Here is a 23,747-nt window from a genome sequence, read left to right as displayed (position 1 = left end):
GGACTGAGTTCGCTTCCACTATCACGAGTAATGTAAGGAGAAAAAAATAGTCCATTAGGTATTACCTTCGTGACATTTCTTATTTTTTCTCTACACTGTTTTGAATTTTCTTAGCTTTCAGCAGTAGCAGGCTCCATCCTGAAGACTGTGGCAGTATTTTAAGAAGTATGTCATGCAAAACTCCTTGAGCCATCTTAGAGTTAAGATTCAGGCATGCTGAACTGCATAGAGTGGTTCTGCAGCAATAGCCTATCAGTATTTGGTGGAACTAGATCCAAATTAGCAGAGTTTAGGCTTTTATGTGAAGCAGTTTGCATTTGATAATAAATCACACACCTTCTCCGAGTTCTCAGGTATTTTTAAGTGACTACTATAATAGTAACTCAAATGGGTCAGGAAAGGGATTGTTCAAGAGCCAAGTGGCATGGCACCGCTCTTGTTTATAACCTGAACTCCTACAGCAGCCCAGCAAAGTAGCCTGTAGGTGATGGTGCTTTGTCCATCCTGCTCCTGAGCCGTGTCCAGACACTGGCCTGGCAGAGTGCTAGCTGCCCAGGCCAAAACCGGGTCAGGGATTGAACTAATGAGTTGATTGCATGACTTGACTCTTTCAGCTGGTCCCCTAGCTCTGTTTAGCTTATGAATACAGAAGCAGCCTTATAGCACTATTTTTTAACTATATTTTGCAAGGTTACTTTATTCTTTTATTGTCTTTTTTACTGTATTTGGGTATTCATCAAAGCATTGAAGGAATTTCATAAAATACGAGATCAGAATATATATATGTGAATAGACACATGTGGACTAAAACCCCTGTCCTCCCAGTGTGTAACTGTGCAAGAAAACCATCTAATAGTTGACTTCTTAACGAACTGATGATTGCATTAAAGAGCTGCAGTTGTGATCAGATTGTCATAAACACTAAACAACAAATTTAGAAAAAAAGTGACCTATTGATACCTAGGATTTGCCTACTAGATTCCATTTACATCAGTGCTGCAATTTATTGCCCATGCACTTTTAAGAACAATTATTTATACTAAATATTAAAGAAAGCAGAAAACTATGTTACTCAGATATGATTTAATAAGCTGTTTTTATTACAGATGATACTGGCAAAGCAAATTCAACCCAAATTCAATTCCATTGAGAGTACTGCTGTTGCAGAAGGAATGGATTTGCCTCTGGTGTGCCCTACTGTTTAGATAATCATTTTGATCATACTTTACCTACCTGTGATGCATCTTGGGGAAAAACTGCATCAAAAGCAAACATCTTCGGCGGAACCTGGTTGCCCCTTTTCTGGAAGGCATTCTGACCTCCACAGGTCAACGGGTCATACAGCGTGATTTGCTTCTTACGAGGATCAACCTTCAAGAAAGAGCTGGACTCTGAGGTGTCTCTGGCAAGTGAGGAAGAAATGCGCACCATGACTTTGACCTGTCAGCAAACAAACAGAAATATGACCACATTTGATTAGCATGTTGGATGTATTAGAGCCTGGAATGTGGAATGAACTTTCCAATTACACCGAGCCAAATCTTAAAGCAAATCTTGCTTTACTACAGCTACTGGCCTAGTGAAAGCCATTGAAAACACAGGTATGATTTTGACCCAAAACACACAGTGACTAAAGCCAGAATGCTTCTCTGTCTATTTCAACAAGCAACCTGTGCATTTAAAATTACGACATACATCGCTGTGTTTTAGTGCCCATGTTACTCAAGTACAACAATAAGGTATTACATCACCTTGTCTTACTCTCGATATAAACTGAAAATTAACTGCACCTCAGTGGCCCAATTAAGAAAGCTGAAGGGTAATCTAGACTGCTACGCTACCTGAACTGCTGTGGTTTCTACGAAGCAGCCTGATCAATAAAGCAAGCACATAAAAAACAGATCTGTAATTTACACCTTTCCGATTCTAATCCATATGCAAAGAGATGAAGTGCTCAGTTCTAAGTGTCACCATCAAAGAGTTGTGAAAAGAGCCCTGTTTTAATGGTCAGCTTTTTGAAATGCTCGTCAAGGGAGTGGAATGTAATAAGCGATAAAAGATTTGTTAAAACATGTTAGCTCACAACTCATTAAATGGCTACATAATAAGGTGCTATTTCTAAGACTGAGACACATCTTAGGGGATTTAATGAGGTTATACTGCATCCTTAGCCCAGTTGGTAAGCAATTTAGATACAACTAAAATTTAAGTCTGGCTTTGGTACTTTCCATAAATTCACTACCTGTGGAGACATGAGTTCCTGAACTTTACAGGACAAACATCACTCCTACGTCAACTCTTGTCTCCTAGCCACAGCTGTAGTTACTTAGCCTAGAGCAGATTGACCTTCATGACGGCAACCAGACAGATCTTACAGTAAAATTCTTCTTAACCATATGTCACTTGTATCAAATCCACACTAGTTTGGCATGCAGGTGACCAGAAAGGGTCACCTCACCACAGGGTGAGAGCACATTTGTTGTTGGATTGGCAGATTCATTCTCCTAGGAGGTTCTAGTCCTAAAACTCAAACAAAGCTGCAGTTCCTGTCAGTCTCATCAAGACTGGTGCTCTTTGTAAGCAAGTCTCCTTTTGTGCTGGCCTAAGTCATTCCAACATGAAAATAAATCAGCACCTTTTAGAGGTCAAGTCTGGGCAAATTTTTGACACAACTCCTTTGAAGTCGATGGAATGAGACCAGAAGTTAAATGAGATTATTCATATTCTCTGTATGCTTGTGAGTCAAAGCGGTAGTTTGATGCCAAGTATTTTAAGGCAGGGAAAGAACATTGTCATCAAATGGTGAAATGGTCAAGAATCTGTGCATGATTTCAGTTATGCCTGTTTTATGCCATTACTTGAGGGAATGCAGAAAAACACTGCTGAGAGGGGAAGTTCTCAACTGTTCAACTCAGCTGTTTATGAAACCTAATCCCTGGTCCCTTACTGAAGAAGTCACTTCCAACATTTTACCAAAAGCATTTTTCTAAGCCCAGTCTTAAGGAGAGGCCAGTTCTGCCACAACAAAGGCAGCAACATCTTCTGGTAGGTCCATGTGAGCTTGGTGGCTTTGGGGTTTATTGCAACTCTAGGTCTCCTGGCAGTGCAGAAGTTGGCAGGGACAGAGGGGAGCACAATGCTTGGTCCTAGAGAAGCAAGAAAATGAAAAGCAAAATAAGTCTTGAACTGTTTGCCTGTTTTCAACATTGGAGTCATTTTGCTTTTTCTACCATGTCCCACATTTTGAGACATATGGCAATATTGACAACAGACTGATCTGCTGAAAACCAAAACAAATGCAACATTAAAACTACTTTAAATTAAATACTTGCTCTGCTTTCAAAATCTACTTCTCCTAGATGTTTTTGTGTGGTTTTGGCTGCTATGAATCCATGCCCTGCAGTCCCCAGATAACTGTGTTAGCAAAGGAGAGTTAACAGAATACCCCAGGGCTAAGTGTCATTGGGCTCTGAATAAAGGAATGTGGGTGAAATTTAACAGCTCGTCATATCCAGGCAGTCTATCAGTCCTTTCTGGCCTCAAATTATATGGACTAAAATTAATTTTATCTTCAAATACAGCTGTTTTGTACCATTACAACATTACTTTGTTCCTAATTTAAACCTGTACACACAAAATCAGCGTAATACCTGCCACTTTTTACTGCTGAAGTAATACAGTAAATCTTTCTAACTTCCAACAGCTACAGTGATAGAAGCTCTGGCATCAGGTTTTTCTTTCCCTGAAGTAGAAGACAATTTTACTGACATCCTAAAGATCTGCTAGCATCAAATAAACTGAATGAACCACTACAACAAAGAGTTAGCTCAGAGTCCCAGGACAAATTTTAGGACCATTTGGCTCCTCAACTCTAGGAAATACAGACATTTTTCAAGAAAAAAAAATAATTGCCACAAACATTTGTATTTCCTGTACATTGGGCATTCATGTTTGGAGATTTAGCGTTTCCTATTCCTTACATCAGAGGAAAAATGGCCCTATTGATTACATGGCTTCTCTTTCGACTGACGCTGGGTTGTTTGCACCTGGCATGAAGCTGCCTGTGCACTCTGGCCCAGTTGTATCCTGGTTGATTCCTCCCACCTCAGTTTAGAGCAGTTGGAGGTAGATGCCTCCATCACAGCCCGTTGTCTGAATCTCTTTGTAGGCAATGGAGAGAACTTGGCCCTTTAGCACATTAATTCACACAAGCCCCTTTACATTACTGCCTTCTGGATAAGATGAATTGCCTTCCCACAAGAGCTCCTTCCTCTCCCCATAACATGCAGGAGTCTAGATGCTCAGCTGAGACATTGCACTGGAAGCTGCCTAAAGGTAGCAAAGAATTCCACACACTTTAACTGCTTCATTCTTTTTGCAGTAAGCATAGCCAGAAACCTAGAAGAGACTACAAGACATCTGAACTCGAGGTGCACTCTGAGAAGACAGGCAGGCTTGAGGTGAAGGAGTCAGATGGCAATTTGGGTGCAGTGACCCTTCCTCGTGGATGCAAACTATCATGATACAATCTCTCTGCTTTGCACTCCCCCACCACTAAAACTGAGTCACGGCCAACTTCATTGCATGTGAACATACTGAAACATATAGCCACATTGCTAATGGCCTAAAGGACTACCAGTTACCATCAGCTAAGCAATTCATAATTAAATATTACTATGCCTGTAACCTAAGCCCAAGGATTTCATGCAAAGCATTTCCCAATAGTGGTTATGAAAAGAGTAAATCAATTAAGCTATAGCAGTAGAAACGAGGGGAGAACATGGCCTCCTATTCTCCCATTTCACAGCTTTTAATGCAATTTATGAACTGGGGCGGCAAGGGGAGGTTCAGAATCAGTGCTGGCCCCTGCAAACCGCTCCATTGGGGAGGCAGCGTGAAGATGGGAGAGTGGTAATTCACCCAGTTATGGGGATAGCACAGGAATTTAATGGACTTAGAGGACTTCAGTTCAATTTCAGGAACAGACAGGTTGAAGACCGGAGTGCTGCTCCAGGGAAATCAGAATACAGTACAGTTAATTTGAAACTAACTGAACAGTGAAGTTGAAGAACTCTAATACTCTATCCTTGCAATTTCTATTTAAATACACTATAAATTGAACTTCTCCACATAATGAAAAAAACAGGTCTTATGCTTCAATTCCTATGTGTCATTACTCCTTTAGTTCAGTGTTACAGTCCTCCACTAATCTCTTGTAATTGAAGGCTTTAAGAGATACCACTTGTGATTATGGGACCACTCAGTCTGCCAGAAATTCCTATTTGAATCCCAGGGATCAGCTTCAGATGCAGCCTTAGACGCACCTTTGACTGTTTGCAAAGAAAAACATGAAAGCTTTCTCTTGAGACATGGGCTGCTTCTAAAACAAACAAACTGGGTGCAGTTTTGATCTAATTTTACACTCATGCAAATCTGGCTGAACTTGGCAAGAACTATCCTGCCCTAAGAATGGGGAGAGTGAATAAAGGAAAAGGTCCCTTTTTCTGCATTGTTACTGTCCCTCTTCTAGGAGCATAACTTCATCTCAATTCTGCTGGAAGCATTTTTTAATGTTTCCTCCTTTGAGTTCATAGGATTTGATCTGAGGACTATTCAGTGTAAGAGCAGCCCCTTCATTTCATTCCCTGCTGTACTTTGGTTCCTACCTATCAGGATTTACTCTATTCTTGAATGAATTCTCAGTCACTGACTTCCAGAATATTACTCTGGATGAGCAATTGAGCAAAAGAAAGTGGAATCAGAAGTATATTGTTTAGATTTTATCAACGAGGTTTCTTTTATTTATGGTGAAAAAATATGTATTTATAGCTATGTATTTCACAAAATTCTCTCTGTATGCTAATTGCCAGCACTAAAAACTCACTGCTCATTCATAGGTGCCACTTAGCAGCATCAAGGGAAAACACAGAGAAATTGCTGTAATATCACTTTACTTCTGTTTGGGAAAAATCTACACACACCTTTCCATTGTACCTGCTGCAAGTTCAGATGCCTGAACCATGTTTCCTTGCTTTCTGCTTCCTTACCTTTTGCATCCCTATATAGACGCCCACTCTTCCTTGAAGAAAGAGATGGATGATTACAAGACTTTCTCCTGGTGAGCTCAATTTGTGGCCTCTTGTTAGCTTCGTACTTGGCAGAGGACAACGGCCCAGCGGGCTCGGGAAGCCCAGCTGGTGCCATGAGGGAAGAAGCAAACAAACTGTAGCCTGGCCCCCGGTCCAACACTCTGGTGGCTCCTGGGCCTGCAGGGCCTATCAGGATGCTGGAGAGCAAAGGCAGTGGGGAAGACGGGAGAGGCAAGCGGCGTCCAACGCTAATAACCACGAGCAGCGGCAGGAACGGGGCGACACCAGCGATCAGAGATTGACGGCGGCGATATTATCGCTTCCTTCTCCTCTCGCCCGTAAGATTTCGTTTGGGGCTCATTTATCTAATTATTGCAGGGATGGGGCTCGACAGCTGTTGCTTTGGGCACTGTGCTTGCCTTCCCAAGCTGCTTTTCTCATCAATCATTCCGGCACCTCCCGTCAGGCGAGTGCTGCGCCGTGGCGGCGGGCAGGGACCGCGCGAGCGGCCCGGCCTGGGCTATGGAGCTGTGTTAGCTCTCCATCAACGTAAGAGCAACCGCAGGCTGCCGGAACAGCCTTATTGCAGGTTAATGAAGAGGAGGGCTTGTAATTTCTCACTGTTGCAGTTGTAAATAACGGTGGCAGGAGCGCATTTCTGTTGTAGTCAGCCCCCGACACCATCATGTGGCCTCCCATCGCGGATGCGCATACGTACGTGCTCCCACATGATGGATGGAAAGCAGGAAGCTTCTCCACAGTGCCCGGAGAATATGAAAACCCTCTGTTTAGGCATTTTAAAGACACTGTCATCCAGATCATGATGGATTTAACTGATAAGACCAAAATGAAATCTGGAGGGTCAGGATAAACAGACTGAGCCAAAATGACACAAATATACAATGCATTTTAGTGGAATTCTGATCACATGCTAGGGAAACATCTCTGGGTGTAAATTGCTCAGGAAAGTTATGTGTAATTTGGCCTCATTCCGCTCTTTTTCCATTTTTCACAATCCTTGTAGGTTGCAGGGCTTCACATTAGCACAAATGGGAAAAGAATCAGGGCTCATCACTCACACTGTGTGGAAATGGCCTTTACTGTTCCTACAAGCAGTGAAACACTGCTTTCAAAAAGCAGTGAAAATAATGTTCAAAAAATATCATTCTGTTAAGACCCTTGGGTCACCTTTACTTTTTTTTTTTTTTTTTTACAGCTGTCCCTCTTTCTTTCTGTGCAACTAGCAAAACAAGAAAGGAGACATTTCCTTTACCAGCTCGTCACCCCCACTCTGCATAGAATAAAACTAATTTGCACTTTTAGCACTAACAGGATATATGTATGTATATGTAAGTATACTGTATGTATGTAATAGTGTAAGTGTACTGTAACCAAACACCAACAATATTATTTTAAGATTTACCCTTATCAAGAATGTATCCTTGTTTAATTACATGACGTAATTCAGTAAGCTCAGTAAAATGTGGTACGAAATATGCTCAGGCCACAGGTCATGGCTCAGCAAACTCTCTCTTATTTGTGTCAGCAATAGCTTTGAGTTTTGTCACGGGCAAAGGACAGCACCGAGTACTTACACTGTCTGACTCCAGCATGTACATCCCGTCAGCCCAGTCACTCAGCTGTCACATTGCTACTTCAGCATTTGTTAAGATTAATAACGAGCACTACAACTTTGGTCTGTTCGTTAAAAAACATATATATATATAAGGAGGACATGAGGATCCTCCTGCAATGGAAATAATCTTTCTCTAAGTTTCCCAGCACACCACAAACAGATTTTGTGTTCCTTATTTTCTTTTTGGTTCTTTCTGACCTCTTGAAGGGACGTCTGCACTTCAGACATGCACGGCTGGGCAATCCGCGTGTTGCACCTTTCAAAACCAAACAGGTATTTCACTTTACTTGAGCATCCCACTGGAGCAGAGCTTCTCCCAGCACCAGGCGGTGGGGAATTGCTTGGCTCTTTCTCATGGACCACGCTTCTATCTGTTGCAGTGCAGAAAGACGTAAGGCAACTTTGCTCTGCGGCATTCAACATTTCATCTTAAAGACAGGCTCTTCCAGCAAGCAGAACTGTACTGATTCTGCTGGCTCAGGAAGTTGGTGTTGACAGAAAACATCTTATTAACAGCAGCAACATCTCAAACACCCTCACTGATAATTACATTTACTACATAATTTCTGGAGCTGCAGTTTCCCTTTTTGTGAAGCTATGAGAAAGGTACACGGGATGTGACTTGGTAAGTTTAAGCAGGCAGGTCACCCCATCTCTAATTAGAGAAAAGGTGGTGCCTAGGGCTTCGCATTATACAATCTCAAGGGAGCAGGAACTCACAGAGGAATATGACTGATTTTTGTCTAGGGAAACAAGAATTTCAGTGAAAAGAATTAGGATAAAATATGAAGTTTCTTTTATGCATGCCTTTGAAATGTCTTTTCACAGTATTAGAGAGACAAGGGATACACAGGTATTGCACAGAAGATGTATAATCACAATTCTTAGCTTTTTCATTATTTATAAAGATGATCTCCATGACTGCATACAAAAGATTTCACAGTCTGCAGATGACATTGTATGGCATAGCACCATAAATAACAAGCAGCAATGCAATCAGATAGGATTTACATTATTTAAGCCAAGCTGGAAGAGGTGACAAATTGCAGTTTAATGCAGATAAGTGTGGAAAGAGATGTGCAGAGCCTTGGAGTGGCAGCTGGTAATGATAGTCAGTAAATAAAGGGACAGTTCATGGTACTGAGTAGGAAAAAGATTTGGGAATTCATGGGGAGAGAAAGAATCCCAAAGCTCTAGACCATCTATTAATGATGAAAGCAAGGGGCCAACACTGCTACAGAGAGCCCATACAAAAGGAAGGAGATAGAATTACCATTTTATGTGAAAGACCTAATATGTGTTTGGGTATACAAAGAAACCCAGTCTCTAGAAGGGGAGTATAACTCGCCTTCAGCGTCATTTGTGGCATGAAACAATCAGCAGAGATTTCAAGGATTAGAGCTAGATGCTTTAGTAAGAAATTTAATAAATCACTTCCAAAGGAATAAAACCAAAGTTTCTGAAGTTGGTTTTAGGTTGTGGTATAAACCTTTTCCTGAGCAAACAAAAGGGTTTTGGCCTCATTCAGGCTCACACTATGTCCTGAGCACATTTACATTAGTTTCCTACCCATGTAATGTTATCAACTTCCAAAGAATAAATCATTATTTGTCTGACAATATACAAGATCAGAATTTGACTTTAGTTACCAACCAAAAAAAAAAAAAAAAAAAAAAAGGAGGAAAAGAAAAAAAAAGAGAAATGGGTACAGGAGGAAATGAGTAAACCACATTCTAGATCCAAGCAATGACACAATTTATAATGTTATAGTACCTTCTACCTGAGGACCTTAGCTTGTTTTACAAGGGACTGTAACATATATTCTGACAGAACTGTGACATATTTACAATTATGCTCATTTTCCAACTGCAGAAATAAAGCATAACTATAAAAGAATCAGCCAAGAACCCAGGAAATGTTTGTATTACCTAAACGGACTACTATCTGTAGTCCCATAACTGTAGGCTATAATGTTTCTGAGTACATAAATATGGTATTAAATTATACCTTCTAAAATGTTATATCACATTTAATACTACCTGCATGCTTTTATCTTTGGCAGTGGTATAGGGAGGAACAAAAGCTACAGAGCCCAAGCAGGCAGCCACTTAGAATTAATGAGACCTATTTGTAATGCTATATATTGGCTATAATTAAAAATAGGCTTGTTGAGCTTTAACTGAAAGCTGTGGAGCAGATTTTTATGGTGGGCTTGATTCTGCATGCCTCTCAAAACAACCAGGATTACTCACCACGCAGGGACAAGTGAGCAGAAGGCAAGACCTTAGCAGATGAACCCAAAGGTTGGCTGAGCTCTGCAGCAGCCCATCTCCAGCAGAGACCAGGCTGCCCTGGGATCCACGCCAAGCGCTCTTCCCGAGGCCCTGCAGCGGAGCTGGGCCCTGCCAATGTCTCCATGCCTTGCAGGACACTTGCTCCGCTGCCTTGGCCCCTTATCCCACCTAGGCACAATTGGGGAACTCACAGTATCAGAGAGCGCCACATGGCCTGACAGGATGGCTTGTTCTCTGGACCAAATCTGCAGTCCGCCAGCAACATTACGGAGCTTGGGCACATCCTCAGTTAGGGCATTTGTGGGTTGTTCCTGGGGGAAACTGCTCCCAAAAGGTCTCCACCGCTGATCAACGCCAGACCCTCCTCTTAACAGCACTCCGGAGCACAGCACTCCCAGGTCGTGTCCACCAGCCCCATGGACACATCCAAGGAGCAATGGGCAGCCATCAAAGTACTACCCTCAGTGTCACCCTTTGTTCTACATTTTTTACTCTTTAACCTTCTCTCTTCTCTTTCATTTATCTACTTATTTTTTAAAAGATTTTGTCCCTAATAATCAATTCTCTTCCCTTTCCCCAGTTCTTTAGCCCCACGCACACCTGTGGCACTTAGTGCAGGGGCAGACGTAACAAACAGAGCAGGCCAGGGATGATATTGCCCAGGAATATTCCCCCAGCTGCCAGCAGTTTGCAACTCACAACTTACTGAGCCAGTCATCATTGTTTTATGTAATAGCCCTTAACAAATTCTGTTTCCCTGTACACTCCTCTGTCACTTCAGTTGTTTTTTGAACCTCTGCAAGCTTTTAGCACCCGCAAATTCTGGCAAGGATTTCCATGCTTTACTTGCATAGTTCATAGAGAACCTCTAATTTCTTTCTAGGCTTCTACCTGGTTATTTTATTTGATGATGCCTAGTATTTTCAATCAGGAGTGGTGACATCTACTTACTTTACTTCTGGAGGTTATTTCCCAGTTGGACAGGACTCATGTCTCCCTTCAACTGTTCCTGTTGTAAGCCAAGTCTGAGGTTTTCCTCCTGTCTTCCACATCCTTTGCTGTCCCTGCTGCTCTTCCCTGTACCCTCTGTTCCATTTTGCCCTATGTTATGGTGCAAAATATTCATGATACGGATGCTCATTAAATTTCTAAATAAAGTAGTATAAAAAGCTTTTCCATTTTGTGCTTTAATCCTCCCTAGTCCACATATATTTCTTTCCGACATATAATGATCATACGACTTAAATTTTCAGTGGCCACTAGAAGGCACTACAACCTGATTCTTACCCCAAGGCCATGTTAATGCGAAGGACTCATGTCCTCGAGCAAATTTTAATGAAATAGCTGAGGCTTGACAAGCACAGCTTCTGTCTGTACAAAGAAGCTCTTGCGTAGAACATATTAGCTAGCTCTAGGCTGCTTGTGCAAGTGATCCCTGTGGTTCCTGGGCACGCATCTGAGCTGGTTTTGGTGTGGCTCATTGCACTGCACCCTGTGCTCCCAGGTAAAGAAGCAGGGAGGATGCTAAGGTATGCTTAGACCCATCACGTGCGTGTGTGTGATCACAGAAGCCAAACTTCAGGACTACAAAGCTTTCCTTGTGGCACGGGTACAGCCCATGTGGTACCTGGCTAGCCTACTGGCAGAACCAACTGCAAAGAACTAGAAAAGCCAAATTTGCTCGGTCCTGCTAATGCCTAACAGCTGCTGCAAGCCCGTGAAGCTCTTTGTACCCCCTCGGCACCCAAGCGAGCAGAGCACTGCAGAAGGTTCAGGTGGGTCAGCGCCTCAAAAGCTCCCGCGAGGTGCATGCAGGCTCCTGTACTGGCCAAAAACCAGGAGGTTTTTGTTATTGTTGATTGTTTGTTTGTTTGTATTGAATATAATTAGCTAGATAACAAAAGTAAAATGGTACCAAATCAGAAAGGTAGGTGACACGAAAAGATGTAAAGAAAAATAGGCAGAGACCCCACAGGAGAAGTAAATGGAAACAGTACCTTGAGAAACGGAACTTACTTGACAAGACAGGGAGCCACCAACTTTAATTCTCAGTTGTGGTTTACAGAGTAACGTTGCTACGGATTCTTCTCCTAGATGAATGCATCCCTTGTAGCAATGAGAAACAGCCAACAAAGTACCCATCTGCCTAGTGGCTCTCACCACTAATGATTTCATCCACTGCCTTGTTAAACACCGTAATAAATAACACCAGAGTCTGTGAACAGAACAGGTAGCTAACCACTTGCCCTAGAACGAACATCCCGTGCATGTTAGTATTTGTTTTGTGCGCACTTAGTAGTAAGGCTGCAATCCTAATTCAGGCAAAATTCCCTTCGTCTTCAACCTTAGCTCCATTTCCTGACTTTTGAGCGCTTAACCATGCAACCTTAACATTCCTTTAACGTAGCTGTTCTTCAATGGAATAATTCATTATTTTATGTGAAGCTTAGGGACCGTGTAATACTTTCTAGCAAGTAGCAGCCTTTAATGAATGGCACCTGATCAATAATGCAGAATTCAACATTTGAGAATAAATAAAAAGCCTTTTTTTGTGAGGAGTGTCTGTAGGAAATGTCAGAACCATTTATCAAGGGTCCAGACTGATAGCCTGCAGCTGCTGTCCACAAGGACTATAAAATCTAACTTTGCTGAGTTCTGCAAATATGTCTTTTGTATTGAGCATAATTACCTTTCCCATGACCAAAAGACAAAATAAGGACTTACTGAGTATAAATGCAATGGTCATTCCCAGAGCTTTTTTAAAGCAAAACCTTGCTACAATAGTACTTTGTCCCTAAGCTGCTAGTTATACAGGGTTATTTTATCTTGGTTTCCAGGTGCACCCTTAAATCAATTCTCTTTGTAATTCTAGACAGGCTGAGCTGTTTAATACAAATCAGTTTGCAAAATGCATCTATATTTGGATTTTAAAACCTCTGATTAACAAGTCAGTTGCAAAAACATTACAAAGCCAAGTGAATGGTAAGCACTTTACCTCTTCCTATTACCTAGCAGAGGCATGTATAGAAGCATTAAGTACATCTTACTGTTAAACACTGGGTCCTGTGTTGACTTTTTGTCAACAAAGTTATAGGTTTTTTTTGTTGTTGTTGTTATAGTTAAGGGCCACAATCAGCACTGACAGGTGACTGTGCAGGACAGAAGCAATCTTCATTAAAGCTGTTCATAAAGCTCATTCTGAACTCTCTATATCCAAGCAAGGTTCCTTCCATTGCAGCTATCACCAGGATGGGATCTGCACCCGCCATGCAAGCCTGTATTGCTCTTCTATTATTAATGCTCTTGGTTGCTTAGGGGTTGCTCAGGCAGCCTTCACCTTTAGCTAGCCTAAGGTACCCTCTCATTTGGATTTCTTTTCCTGATATGGTCCAAAACAGTGATTTGGTGGTAGATAAACATTTGGTGCATGGCACTTACTGCAGTGATACTGTGACTGCACTGACACTTTTGAAGATACCCTAAACATTGTGCCAATTAATTTGCTTCTAAATTGACCTAAAGAGTTTTCACCTACTATGATAATTTCTCTGACAGCACCACTATTTTTCATGTGTGGCACAGAATGATGGAGAACAGCTATGAAAGTACCAGTCAGTGCACAGATTTCACAAATGATTGAAGCAACTTGCCTTCTCTTGAGCAGTAGAAGGATCTTTCCTTTTTATATAATTCATCTTTCATGCTTGTCACTCCTGTAGTTTAGTATTGAGGAAAAAGTGATTTTTTGATGTTTGGTAATATTCTGTAGCTCAGCAGAAAGTAGAGAGATTAATGAGGGAGGAAAAATAGTTGTTTCTTATAAAAAAAATGTTCCCACAGTAGATTAGAGCCCAGGTGGGACAAGTAATCAAGGTAATATATATCAGAAAGAGAAAACAGAGAGCAACAAATAACACACAGTGATTTTTAATACGTGCCACAGAATGAAGCTTGATGGAAACTTCAAATTTAAATGCGATCTTAAATAAGCACTGTGTGGTGGGACAAGGAGACAGCTCTGCAGCCTGCCTGTCTGCTGAAGGATGGTTTTGTACCCACGAAGTCTGAACAAGTTATGTCTTGAAGTAAGGGGGACTGCTTGAATACAGAGTGATCATACACATCAGTGCGAAATGTGAGAAGCACAGGGAAGAGTGTGGCCAACATTAGGGCAGGATCCAAATGAGAGTCATGCCAACCACAACAATATTCAGATTTTCACCAGCGGAGCCAAAGCCAGAACTTGGATCAACTTGGTTTTTCCTCACTTCTTTCAGCACATAAAATCCTTCCAAATAGTTCCTGGAACTGACAGTACCACATTTAGACAGAACGGACTACAGCTGGAAAGCCCCGGATATAGTCACAGACACTAAAGACAATTATTACACTGAAAAATTAATGATGTAGGTTTTTAATTACACTATTAAAGCTGTCTTTATAACTTGTTGTCCAGCACTATAGCTGCATATAAATTCTTATTTTAAGAAATGTCATCAAAGCAACACTCATCTGTGAGGCAAACTATGCTTAGAACCATGATCATCTGGGAAATAAGTACCTTCATTCTTACACAGTATCCTTATTATAAAAAGTAAAATTAGGATATAGATCTATCTGTGGATAATGTGTCCCTCCGCTTTTCTATATTTAGATCTCAGATTTGCAGCTAATTTGGATTATTCTTGGGTTATTCAGATTACTTTGAAGACTAATAAACAGTAAGTGGTCATAGTTCACACGCAGCTTTGTCTACCCTACTGCTCTTAGTGCATTTCTGTTAAATGCTGCACATCTTACCTGACTGAATGTGAACACTCATTAGCTAATATTCAATACAAGTTACAATAAGATGAATACTACATATTCACCAAAGTAAAGAAAATTTACTCTGTCATTAATTCCTCACAATTTGTCAATAAGCTGTAAGAAATGTGGTCTCTGTCAAGATGCTTCAGGACACAACCCACTCACTGTGTAGTAACAAGGCAGAACAGGGCACATTTTGAATACAGTAACGAACTCTGGATGTCCTTGCATAGCATGGGACTCAGTAAACCTCTTAATACTATTTTAATTAAGCTGCTACAGTCTATCATGTCAAATCATAAAAATACAGATTATATAAAACTGCATTAGGGGACTTTATAAAGCCCTGATTAATGGCCTGATAGGTTGTAAAATGAATCCGAACTGTAAATTTGTACTGAGGGCTTTTCTAAAATGTGAATTATTGACTTGACAGATTGTAATAACTCTTTTCTGAACTATTCTGGTCTATGGTTCAAATCTTTCCTGTATAACTCACTGACATGCACAGTAAGTCTAATTTACTAGGTCTCTTACTTCACGAATATCCACCAACTGCCCTCTAACATATATTCTGAGCTAGTGTAAGTGACCAGCTAGAATATGCCATGATAAAGACGACAATATTAATCTATAATGACCTCCAGAAAAAAAAAAAAAGTAACTCAAAATCCCTCCCACTAGTTCACCTGGCAGAATGTTTCCTACTATAAGCAAAGTGTTACATCGGATACCTCAGGCCTGAACCTGACAGGTGGAATCTTTGTGCACCAGCTGACTTGTCTCTCCAGCCATTTCCATTAGAAAAATGCTGTTTATCTGCTATGCTTCACTATGCCATCATTTTCCATAACCCTAACATAGGAGGTATATCTAATACTTGGCAGATTTGATCTAAACTCCTATATTAACAGAAGTATCAAAAACATGGAGCTCAAAGTTCTTATCTGGAGATATTTCAATTATCTTTCATTACCTCTTTATGGTGGATCAAACCTCATCTCTTCAGGGAGGAAAATTTTGGCACAGTGGGCAAAAACTTCACTCTGGAACATACTGACCCAACAGGCAGAACAGCTGTAACTAGACCAAGCCACCCAGTCCTGCCCAGCGCCACCGTAGCAAACGGCTACAAATAGCATTAGAATGGAGCCCCAAATAACAGAGAGCACGAATAAAGTTCAAAGTCTATTTTACATACACCTTTGTAATCCAGCATTTATTTCCCTGGAACAAAAATTTCAGAGCTGGATCTGTCAGCAAATTTTGCAAAATGCCTTCACTTTCTATTGGTAAAAGCAGCAATCTCTCTTACACAGTCCTAAATTGAAAAATTGTGTCTTATTACAACATATACACTTAAAGTTCTTTTAGTTACAACAAATCGCAAATGAATTTAAACTGACACTTTTTAGAAAGACTAAATACTTAGAATTTCTATTTTGCCAGAACAAAAATTTTTATATTTAAAAAGATTTTGTTATGAGTAGCAATAAAAGTTCCCAAATCTGAAATTTTCTGCAAAATGCTGAAATTATATTGGATGAATTAAAAGTGTCTGTTCTGATAAAACAAGGTACTTTTTTACACTGACTTTAAAAATACATTATAATGAATGATAGAAACAGTATTTTCATAAATAAAAGTCATTCTGAAACGAAAGTGAAAATACTGCACTGTTATGGGATAATGCAAACTCAAATTTCTTTCTGTGGAAAAAAAGAAGGGAGAAAAATTCATCAACTTTTAGCTCAATTATTTGTTCAACTTTAAATCAATTTTATCAGTTTTTAGATAATCAGATTAGATGAATATTGGAGACTATAATGGCAAATCAGAAAGCATTTACCCTGAAATATCGCTACTAACACACACACAAAAATATGTTCATGAAGCTATTGCTTTAGTAGAACTAGATACACCAAGTGAACAAGCATTATACCAAAGTACCAAAGCAAAGTACCAAAGTTAAGCAAATCTCAGTAGAAAAATATGTTTTTAAATTCTTTACATTAGACTTCATAAAATTGAGAAAAAGAAGGCTCAACAAATTGATACATTTAAAAAGGACTTCAAACCTCATAATTACGTTATCCTTTTGAAGTATTGTAACAGCTGATTTTGTAGAGCTAATCTACACTTCATTACTCTAAGGATGCAGACTCAGAGCAATGCATACATACATTAAATATGTTTCCCTCCTTCCCGTTCAAGATGAAGCAACGTCAGTTTTTTTTTTAAAAAAGTAAAACGCAATTCTTAAAATTCCACCTACAAATTAACATATTTTTGTGCAGAAAATTTTGAACAGGAGTGGGCACATGCAGCACAGTTACTCTCTTGAATGTACAGCAAGTCTGCAAAGCAAAAGCAAACAGCAAATAGTGTGCAGATATTTAAAATGTTTTTAAAAACTAAGCAGGGTGCTCATTTGCCATCATTTGTGCACAGACATACCAAAATATTGAAGACGACACCCCGATCCACTGACTTTATTCACTATTTATCAGATAAACTGGATAATCTTAGCACATCAACTGGTTTGAGTCAGCCAGATTCTTCAAGACTCTTTTAAGGCTGGAAGAAAATGTTTGGCTGTTTTAAGGCTGGAAGAAGTTATGAAAAAATCTAAGAAATGAGGCTCACGAGCAGAATATCACAAAAGCAGTGGGTCCTGCTCAACAGAGGGAACTCTCAGAAAAGCAATAGCACACAGCAGAGGTCTACAGGCTGGACTTCATTGGTGAGCTTCCTCTACTCACCCAGCGTCTCCTCCTCAGGAGAGAGCGAGCCCGGCTGGCTGGAGAGCGCCCCTGCCTCTGGAGCGGAGCGCGGTATCCGCTCCAGGGCCCGCGCTCAGCCAACTGCTCATAAGCTCCGCAGACGTCCTTGGGGAAGAGAAGACAGAAAGCCCATACGTGGCCAAACACTTAGAACCACCTCAGCATCAATACGGCCAGTAACGCAATCCCCCCAAGGGGGATTTCACCCCCTTAAACTGCTGAGGTTCAGTCTTAGCCTCTTAGCAACCAGAGAAAGGAAAAGGTTTATAAGTAACGGAGATGAAGCGGGCTCTTTTGGTTCTTACATCCCATGACACATGGTTAAATAAAAATTTCATTTTGAATTCCCAAGCAGGGAAAGTAACTCCAGGAATGATAATACTAAGCATTTCCCTTCAATAGGCAGTATCTGTGACAGCATAAAATTATTAAGGTAAACACTGTAATTGGATTTTTTTTTAATCTAGACGATGGGGACCTTAACAGGATCTGTTCTGCAGTTAAGTTATAAGGGGATGATATGAATAACCCAACCTCCTCCACGCTGTGTCACCTAATTGTCCGCAGGTGTTATGAAAAAAAAAAAAAATCCTTTCTCCTCTTCTCCCCAGTGAATGGAGTTGCACGGTTTGTAACTTAAGGTGTCCTCTAAATCACCAGGCAATGGCCTTTGATAGAGGCATCAGGAGACTGAACTGCATAGCTCACTAACCTAATCTTTGCCAGATACTCACAGGCATGTTCATGAGTTAGGATGGATGTATTAGAGGTCCTTCCATTTCAGTCTGGACTAAAGGCCTTCAAGAGAAGGATTTCTCCTCCTTCCCTCCCTCTACCTCATTACATATTCATATACAATTACTTTTACAGGCCTGCTAGCTGTATGCTCATTAGCTGTACGCTATTAATTACTTTGGAAGGTACTCTGCCATCTTGAGAAGAAAAGATCTGCTCATTGCCCTGAACATCTGACAATCAACAAATCCAACACTTAATCAGGCTGACTACTACTCTCACCTGATGAATTCTAAGGAACAACAAGGCATTGCTCAAAACAGGCTCAGATTTCAGAATTAGCTCTTAAATTAGAGAGTAAGTGCTAAGTAGTCCCAAAACTTGCAGGATCTCACCTTTCTTAATATACAGAGGAGGCACAAAGGTGCAGAACTGTAACTTTCCCTGGAACAAATCACACAGTGAAAGCTTCCAGACGAGCACCAAGTGTTGCCTGAGATTGATGGTATTTCTATTCATCCTCCACAGACAAAGTCTGAACAACTTTCTTGCCATTCTCTACCAACGCTCTTCATTTCTCACCTGGAAGAGCTCTACTGTTATTCCAATCCTAAGCCTGTTCTGACCAGAGATGGAAACCTGCCAAAACATGCAGGAGTACTGTGAATGAGGTGTGCTACGGAATCCTCTGGGACTACAACTCATTTTACACGAGGTCTCTGCAAGGGTGTGAACCCAGATGTCTAGAGGTAGGCTGCTGCATTAACCTACTGTGCTATTTTTCTGTATTTATAATAATCTCATACTGTACTTCAGGTGAAAGGCTACACTTCCCTTCAGCCACACAGTGTTAAAAGAAGTGCTGCAATATTAAACTGGACCAAATAACACCAACAACGAATCCATGTGGGACCACCTTTTTCCCTGACAGAAGATGCATCGCATCCCCTTCCCCTGACACCACAGGGAACAGTCATCAGACGTCACAGGGATGTTCAAAACACTTCAGTGTCTAATTAGGCTGCCACTGAAGCCCATGACAGAACTCCCGATGCCTTTAGAGGAGGAACGGGAGCAGCAGCAGTTCCAGGGTCGCGCTCTGCCAAAAGCCCTGCTCTCCCAGCCGTGTGGTATGACACAGATCAGACTGCAGTCTCCTCTGGTCGTTTGGACCTGGGCCATATCCTGGGCCCATATGTCATCTGTTTTGCCAGTCTGATTTAGAAGAGAAGATCATTAAAGCTGTATTGAACAAACTGATGGCAAAGATAAAAATGACAACAGTAACTGCCACTAAAGATCAATTTTTCAGTGCATAATGGAATGGAATCTGTCTCATCTGGGGGTTGTATAAAGATTTTTAAAGTACTGTTTTAAAACAATATAAGGACTGGCTGTTGGTTGAGCATTCCTAGTTTAACACCTTTATTGTGACCCACCAGTAAATATATTTATCCAGTGAATTCACTGTTGTGACCTTAAAAATGAATAGACTTTATCTCCCCTTCCCCCCAATTTCAATCCATGATAAATTCTTCTTTTTATTTTACTAGCTCTCTCACATTGTATTAACAGAACTTTATGCAGTGTTTGCCAGACGAGAGGCTAATCTAATTACATAGACTTTTCTGGATCAGCTCCATTTCTTATAGACTCAGCGACTTGGCTTCTGTCTGTGCATGTATGTATCTGCAGAAGATGATAAAATCAATGTTCGCTCCCTCAAGTTGTGAATTTTCAATACTTGTACACACAGCCTTCTCAAAAGGTTCCAAAAGTATTAAGCAAAAAGAGGAGAGAGAAACAAAAAAAAAAAAAAAAAAAAGAAATGGAGAGATTATTTTCTGGCACGAGTTTGTCTGAGATGATCCTTGATGCTGTAAAATTACTGGGTATCAATCAAATAATTTCCCCCTCAGCAAAGTCTTTAGAATGCTTGTGTTCATTAAGAGCTCTCTCAAATGCAACATCTTTTTCTTTCCTCACTCCTCCTCCATTCTCTGATTCTCAGCTGCTCAAATGATTATTGTTTTGAGATTGAGCCAAATTTGTAACTAATGTACAAGACTGACTTATGTGGTAAAGAACTGTAAGTACTGAGCGAGTCAAGAGAAAACCTATGTGGATTTAGTATCTCTTGAGTGCAAAGCACCTATTGAGAGTCAAAAACAGATGTGTCGTTAGTTAGATTCAACTTTCTTCTATTCCAGTTCATGAAACTCCATAACAGGCCACGTCGAAAACTCCCCGGCTGCACCCACGGCTGCTGGCAGGGTCACCGGGAGCAGGGCAGGAGCAGCCCCGCGGCTGCTCCGCTCGGGCCACCGCCGAGCACAAAAGAATGCAAACGCACGAGGAAGGTCGGGAACAGCCTCGAGAGGAAGGTCGGGAACAGCCTCGAGCCCCTGTTGTCCCTGCTGTTATCGCTGTTCGCGAGGCACACGGGGACAGGGACAGAGAGGGGGGCACAGCACCTCCCACGTGCAGGCAGGCAGGGCTGCGGAGTGGAAAGGCGTAATCTGAGCACCTGGTTTCTGGTAACATCCAAACTCCTCCTAACTCCACTTGCGTCCCCAGGGACACATGTCCAGTGAAAGCCCCACACAGATATCCCCAGACATCACTCAGGTAGTGTATTCAAAAAGTTTACTTTGGATTCCATAAAGCTAAAAAGAGATTTCTGAGAAGCCACAGCACAGAGAACAGAAACAAAAATGTTCTAATTAAAAACCTTCTCCTGTTATCAGGGGATATTGGATTAGTACAAACCACATCAGAGGGAACTAGTTAATCCATGCTTGGTTGATCTGTACACTGGGGAGACCAAAAGATTTTAGCAGTCAGTATTATTTACAGCAGCTATAACATCCTGTCAGCTTAATGACAGAAAATCCAGCATTACTTTCTTGGCTGAATGATGAGAGCTTTCTTATTAAAAGAAGTACTCATTTCTAACTATCTGGTTTCTAAACCAATATCATAAATAGACTTTGATTTGTGATGTTAACTTCAACAAAATCCATGACACATGAATTAACTGTGTTGATAACCTCCAGAGAGCTGCGAATATGAACATGATGTAGCAGCCACGGGAAATGATTTGGAGAGTAGCTTAACTCCACATGACAACAGTTCTCTGGATGGAGGGGTGGGCTGCAAGAGGTGAGGATTTTCATGGAATATTCTCTAGTATTATATTGTCCATCCTCCTGCAACATCCGCAGTGATGTCCAATCAGAAAAACAAGAGAACTCCGTCACATCACAGCAAAAAAAGATTTGTCCCACCATGTTTATAGGCCAGAACAACCTATTCACCTTTTGCATGGATGCTGATTAATAGTCAGCATCCTCCTAAACACAGTTATGTTAAAGTGAAAACAAGGGTCTTCATTTACTGTCCCAAAATCTGCGCATTCCAAGTGGGTCATTTGTGGTCTTTTTCTCCTCGGCATGCTGTTTAGACAAAGAAGGGGTTGTGTGTTTCTCTAACCATTACATCCTACGAAGTCAAGGCTTGAACTTTCAGGCTAGGTGATATTTTTCTCCTTTTCTCAATGAATGCCTTGTTGAACACTTTGTTGATACAAGGCTGAAGAGAGCCATATTATACCACATAAGGGACCAGTTTGCATGCAGCAATACACTGCTTTATTATTATTATTATTTACTAATGCAATCCATCGTTTACCTTACCCTCTTCTGTGAACAAAACAAAAGGATCACATTTATATGTAACTGCTCAGTCCAGAGATTTTTGTAAGGCTTGTTTATGAAAAAAAGAGACCAGCATAGGAGTAAAATATAATTCATAACATATATAAATACAACCTAAAGGTACCAGCATGGCACCAGCAGGAAAAAAAAAATCTATGGGAGAAGTGGCAGCAGATCACCACATACGAGGGCAGCAGAGACAGGCCAGGAAGGCAGGGCAATTAGGAGCAGGAAGCACCACTGCAGCCTTCACAGAGTTATCAGCAACATCAGCTGAGCAGGACAGAGACTGTGAAACTGCTGCCCCTCACAAGGCTGTTAAAATGCTGTTTCTACGAAGGAACATCTGAATTATCTAATACAGACATTTGATACTGTATTAACGGCATCTGGACCAATTACAGTTCTTCTGCATGCGTCTTTTCTCATAACCAGACTGAAACCAAGTACTTATCTTACTTGTTCTACTCATTTACAAAAAAAAAAAAAAAAGACTAAATGATATAAGACTGATGCATAAGTTCCTAAGATTTTAGGTACCAGATCTTTAGCAGAGAGCTGAGCTGCTCTCACTACTGTCTAGAGCTCTGCCCTGATCTGCTGGATCATCATCTTCCACTACGGTGCACAGCTATCTTCTTCATAACAAGCTGAGGTCACCGGGACACATGGGGAAAGCCAGATGGGAGTCTGTCTGCGGTAAGAGGAAAAGGTGAGTTCACTGAAGTAAGCGGGAGGGTGAAAAGGCACCTCCGAGGAAGATGAGATGGACAGATAATCTTCTTGGAGGCAAAGAGATGAGACACAGAGAGTGGCAGTCAGGAGCTACGTTCTGCAGAGTGCAATAATACAGTTCAGAAAAACAGACACAGGCAGCAAAGAGCCCAAATAGAGGAGTTAAATATCACAGGCATTAATGAACTGAAATTAGATTATAAATCCTTTGGGAACTGTCATCCACTGGGGTAATGATCTGCTGCCCTGCCTCTTCATTCCACCACAAAGACTGTAAGATTGTAAGCAATTAGAACTAGAGTTCTCACCACCACAGAATACGGCAGAAGATATATAATCGGAAGATGAATATATCACAAATTATGTATCTGTGGTGCAGCCCCTACAAAATATGTAAGAAATGCTAGGGGATATCATCTTTTTGACAGCTGTGCTTTGCTTACATTAGGATAGGAAAGATAAAAAGCCAGAAGTCTAGAGGACAAGGAATTGCAATTGCCGTAGTCAAAGTTTCTTAGTAAGAATGGAAAAGAAAAAAGGAAGACACCACTTCTTCAGCAGGTGACCGCTTCGCTCAGTACCAGCATAACCAGACGCCATCCTCCCCGTGAATGCCTGGTTCTGTTCAGTTTACACGTTCGCTGGGCCTTTCAAACCTGCCTTACAAAAACAAGCCTTACACGAAAATACAGCAAGAGTTTGGAAAAGAGCAGCACTTTTTAACAGCAGCAGAACTAGCGCCTGAGTTCCAGCCTTGCAGCGCTGCTGCGCTGTGGGCTGGCAGCTCGCAGACAGGGAAGCCTCCAGGTCTGCGCTTTGTAAGCAATTTGCCACACTTGTCATCCTTGCTGTATAAAAGCCTTTCCCGGAGGATATTGTTCTAACAAAATTATCCACTGCAAGGGCCAGCAGCATGCTCATCGTGTCTCAATCAAGGCAGCATGAAGAGG

General features: G+C 41.1%; 1 protein-coding gene across 1 annotated transcript in view; it reads right to left on the bottom strand.

Annotated features, from left to right (window-relative positions):
* Window positions 1–23,747, bottom strand: part of KIF26B (kinesin family member 26B) — a 272,866-nt gene that overhangs the window by 58,204 nt on the left and 190,915 nt on the right. The window contains exon 6 of the mRNA XM_088524291.1: window positions 1,234–1,440. Within this exon, the coding sequence (XP_088380417.1) occupies window positions 1,234–1,440 (207 nt within the window). The remainder of the gene's footprint in view (window positions 1–1,233; window positions 1,441–23,747) is intronic.

The sequence above is a fragment of the Tinamus guttatus genome, unplaced genomic scaffold (assembly GCF_059628265.1).
Source record: "Tinamus guttatus ecotype Peru unplaced genomic scaffold, ASM5962826v1 Tinamus_guttatus_pri_ptg000208l, whole genome shotgun sequence".
In the NCBI taxonomy this organism is placed as follows: domain Eukaryota; kingdom Metazoa; phylum Chordata; class Aves; order Tinamiformes; family Tinamidae; genus Tinamus; species Tinamus guttatus.
The sequence above is the reverse complement of the archived record's forward strand: the minus strand, read 5'-3'. Positions and strand labels throughout refer to the sequence as shown.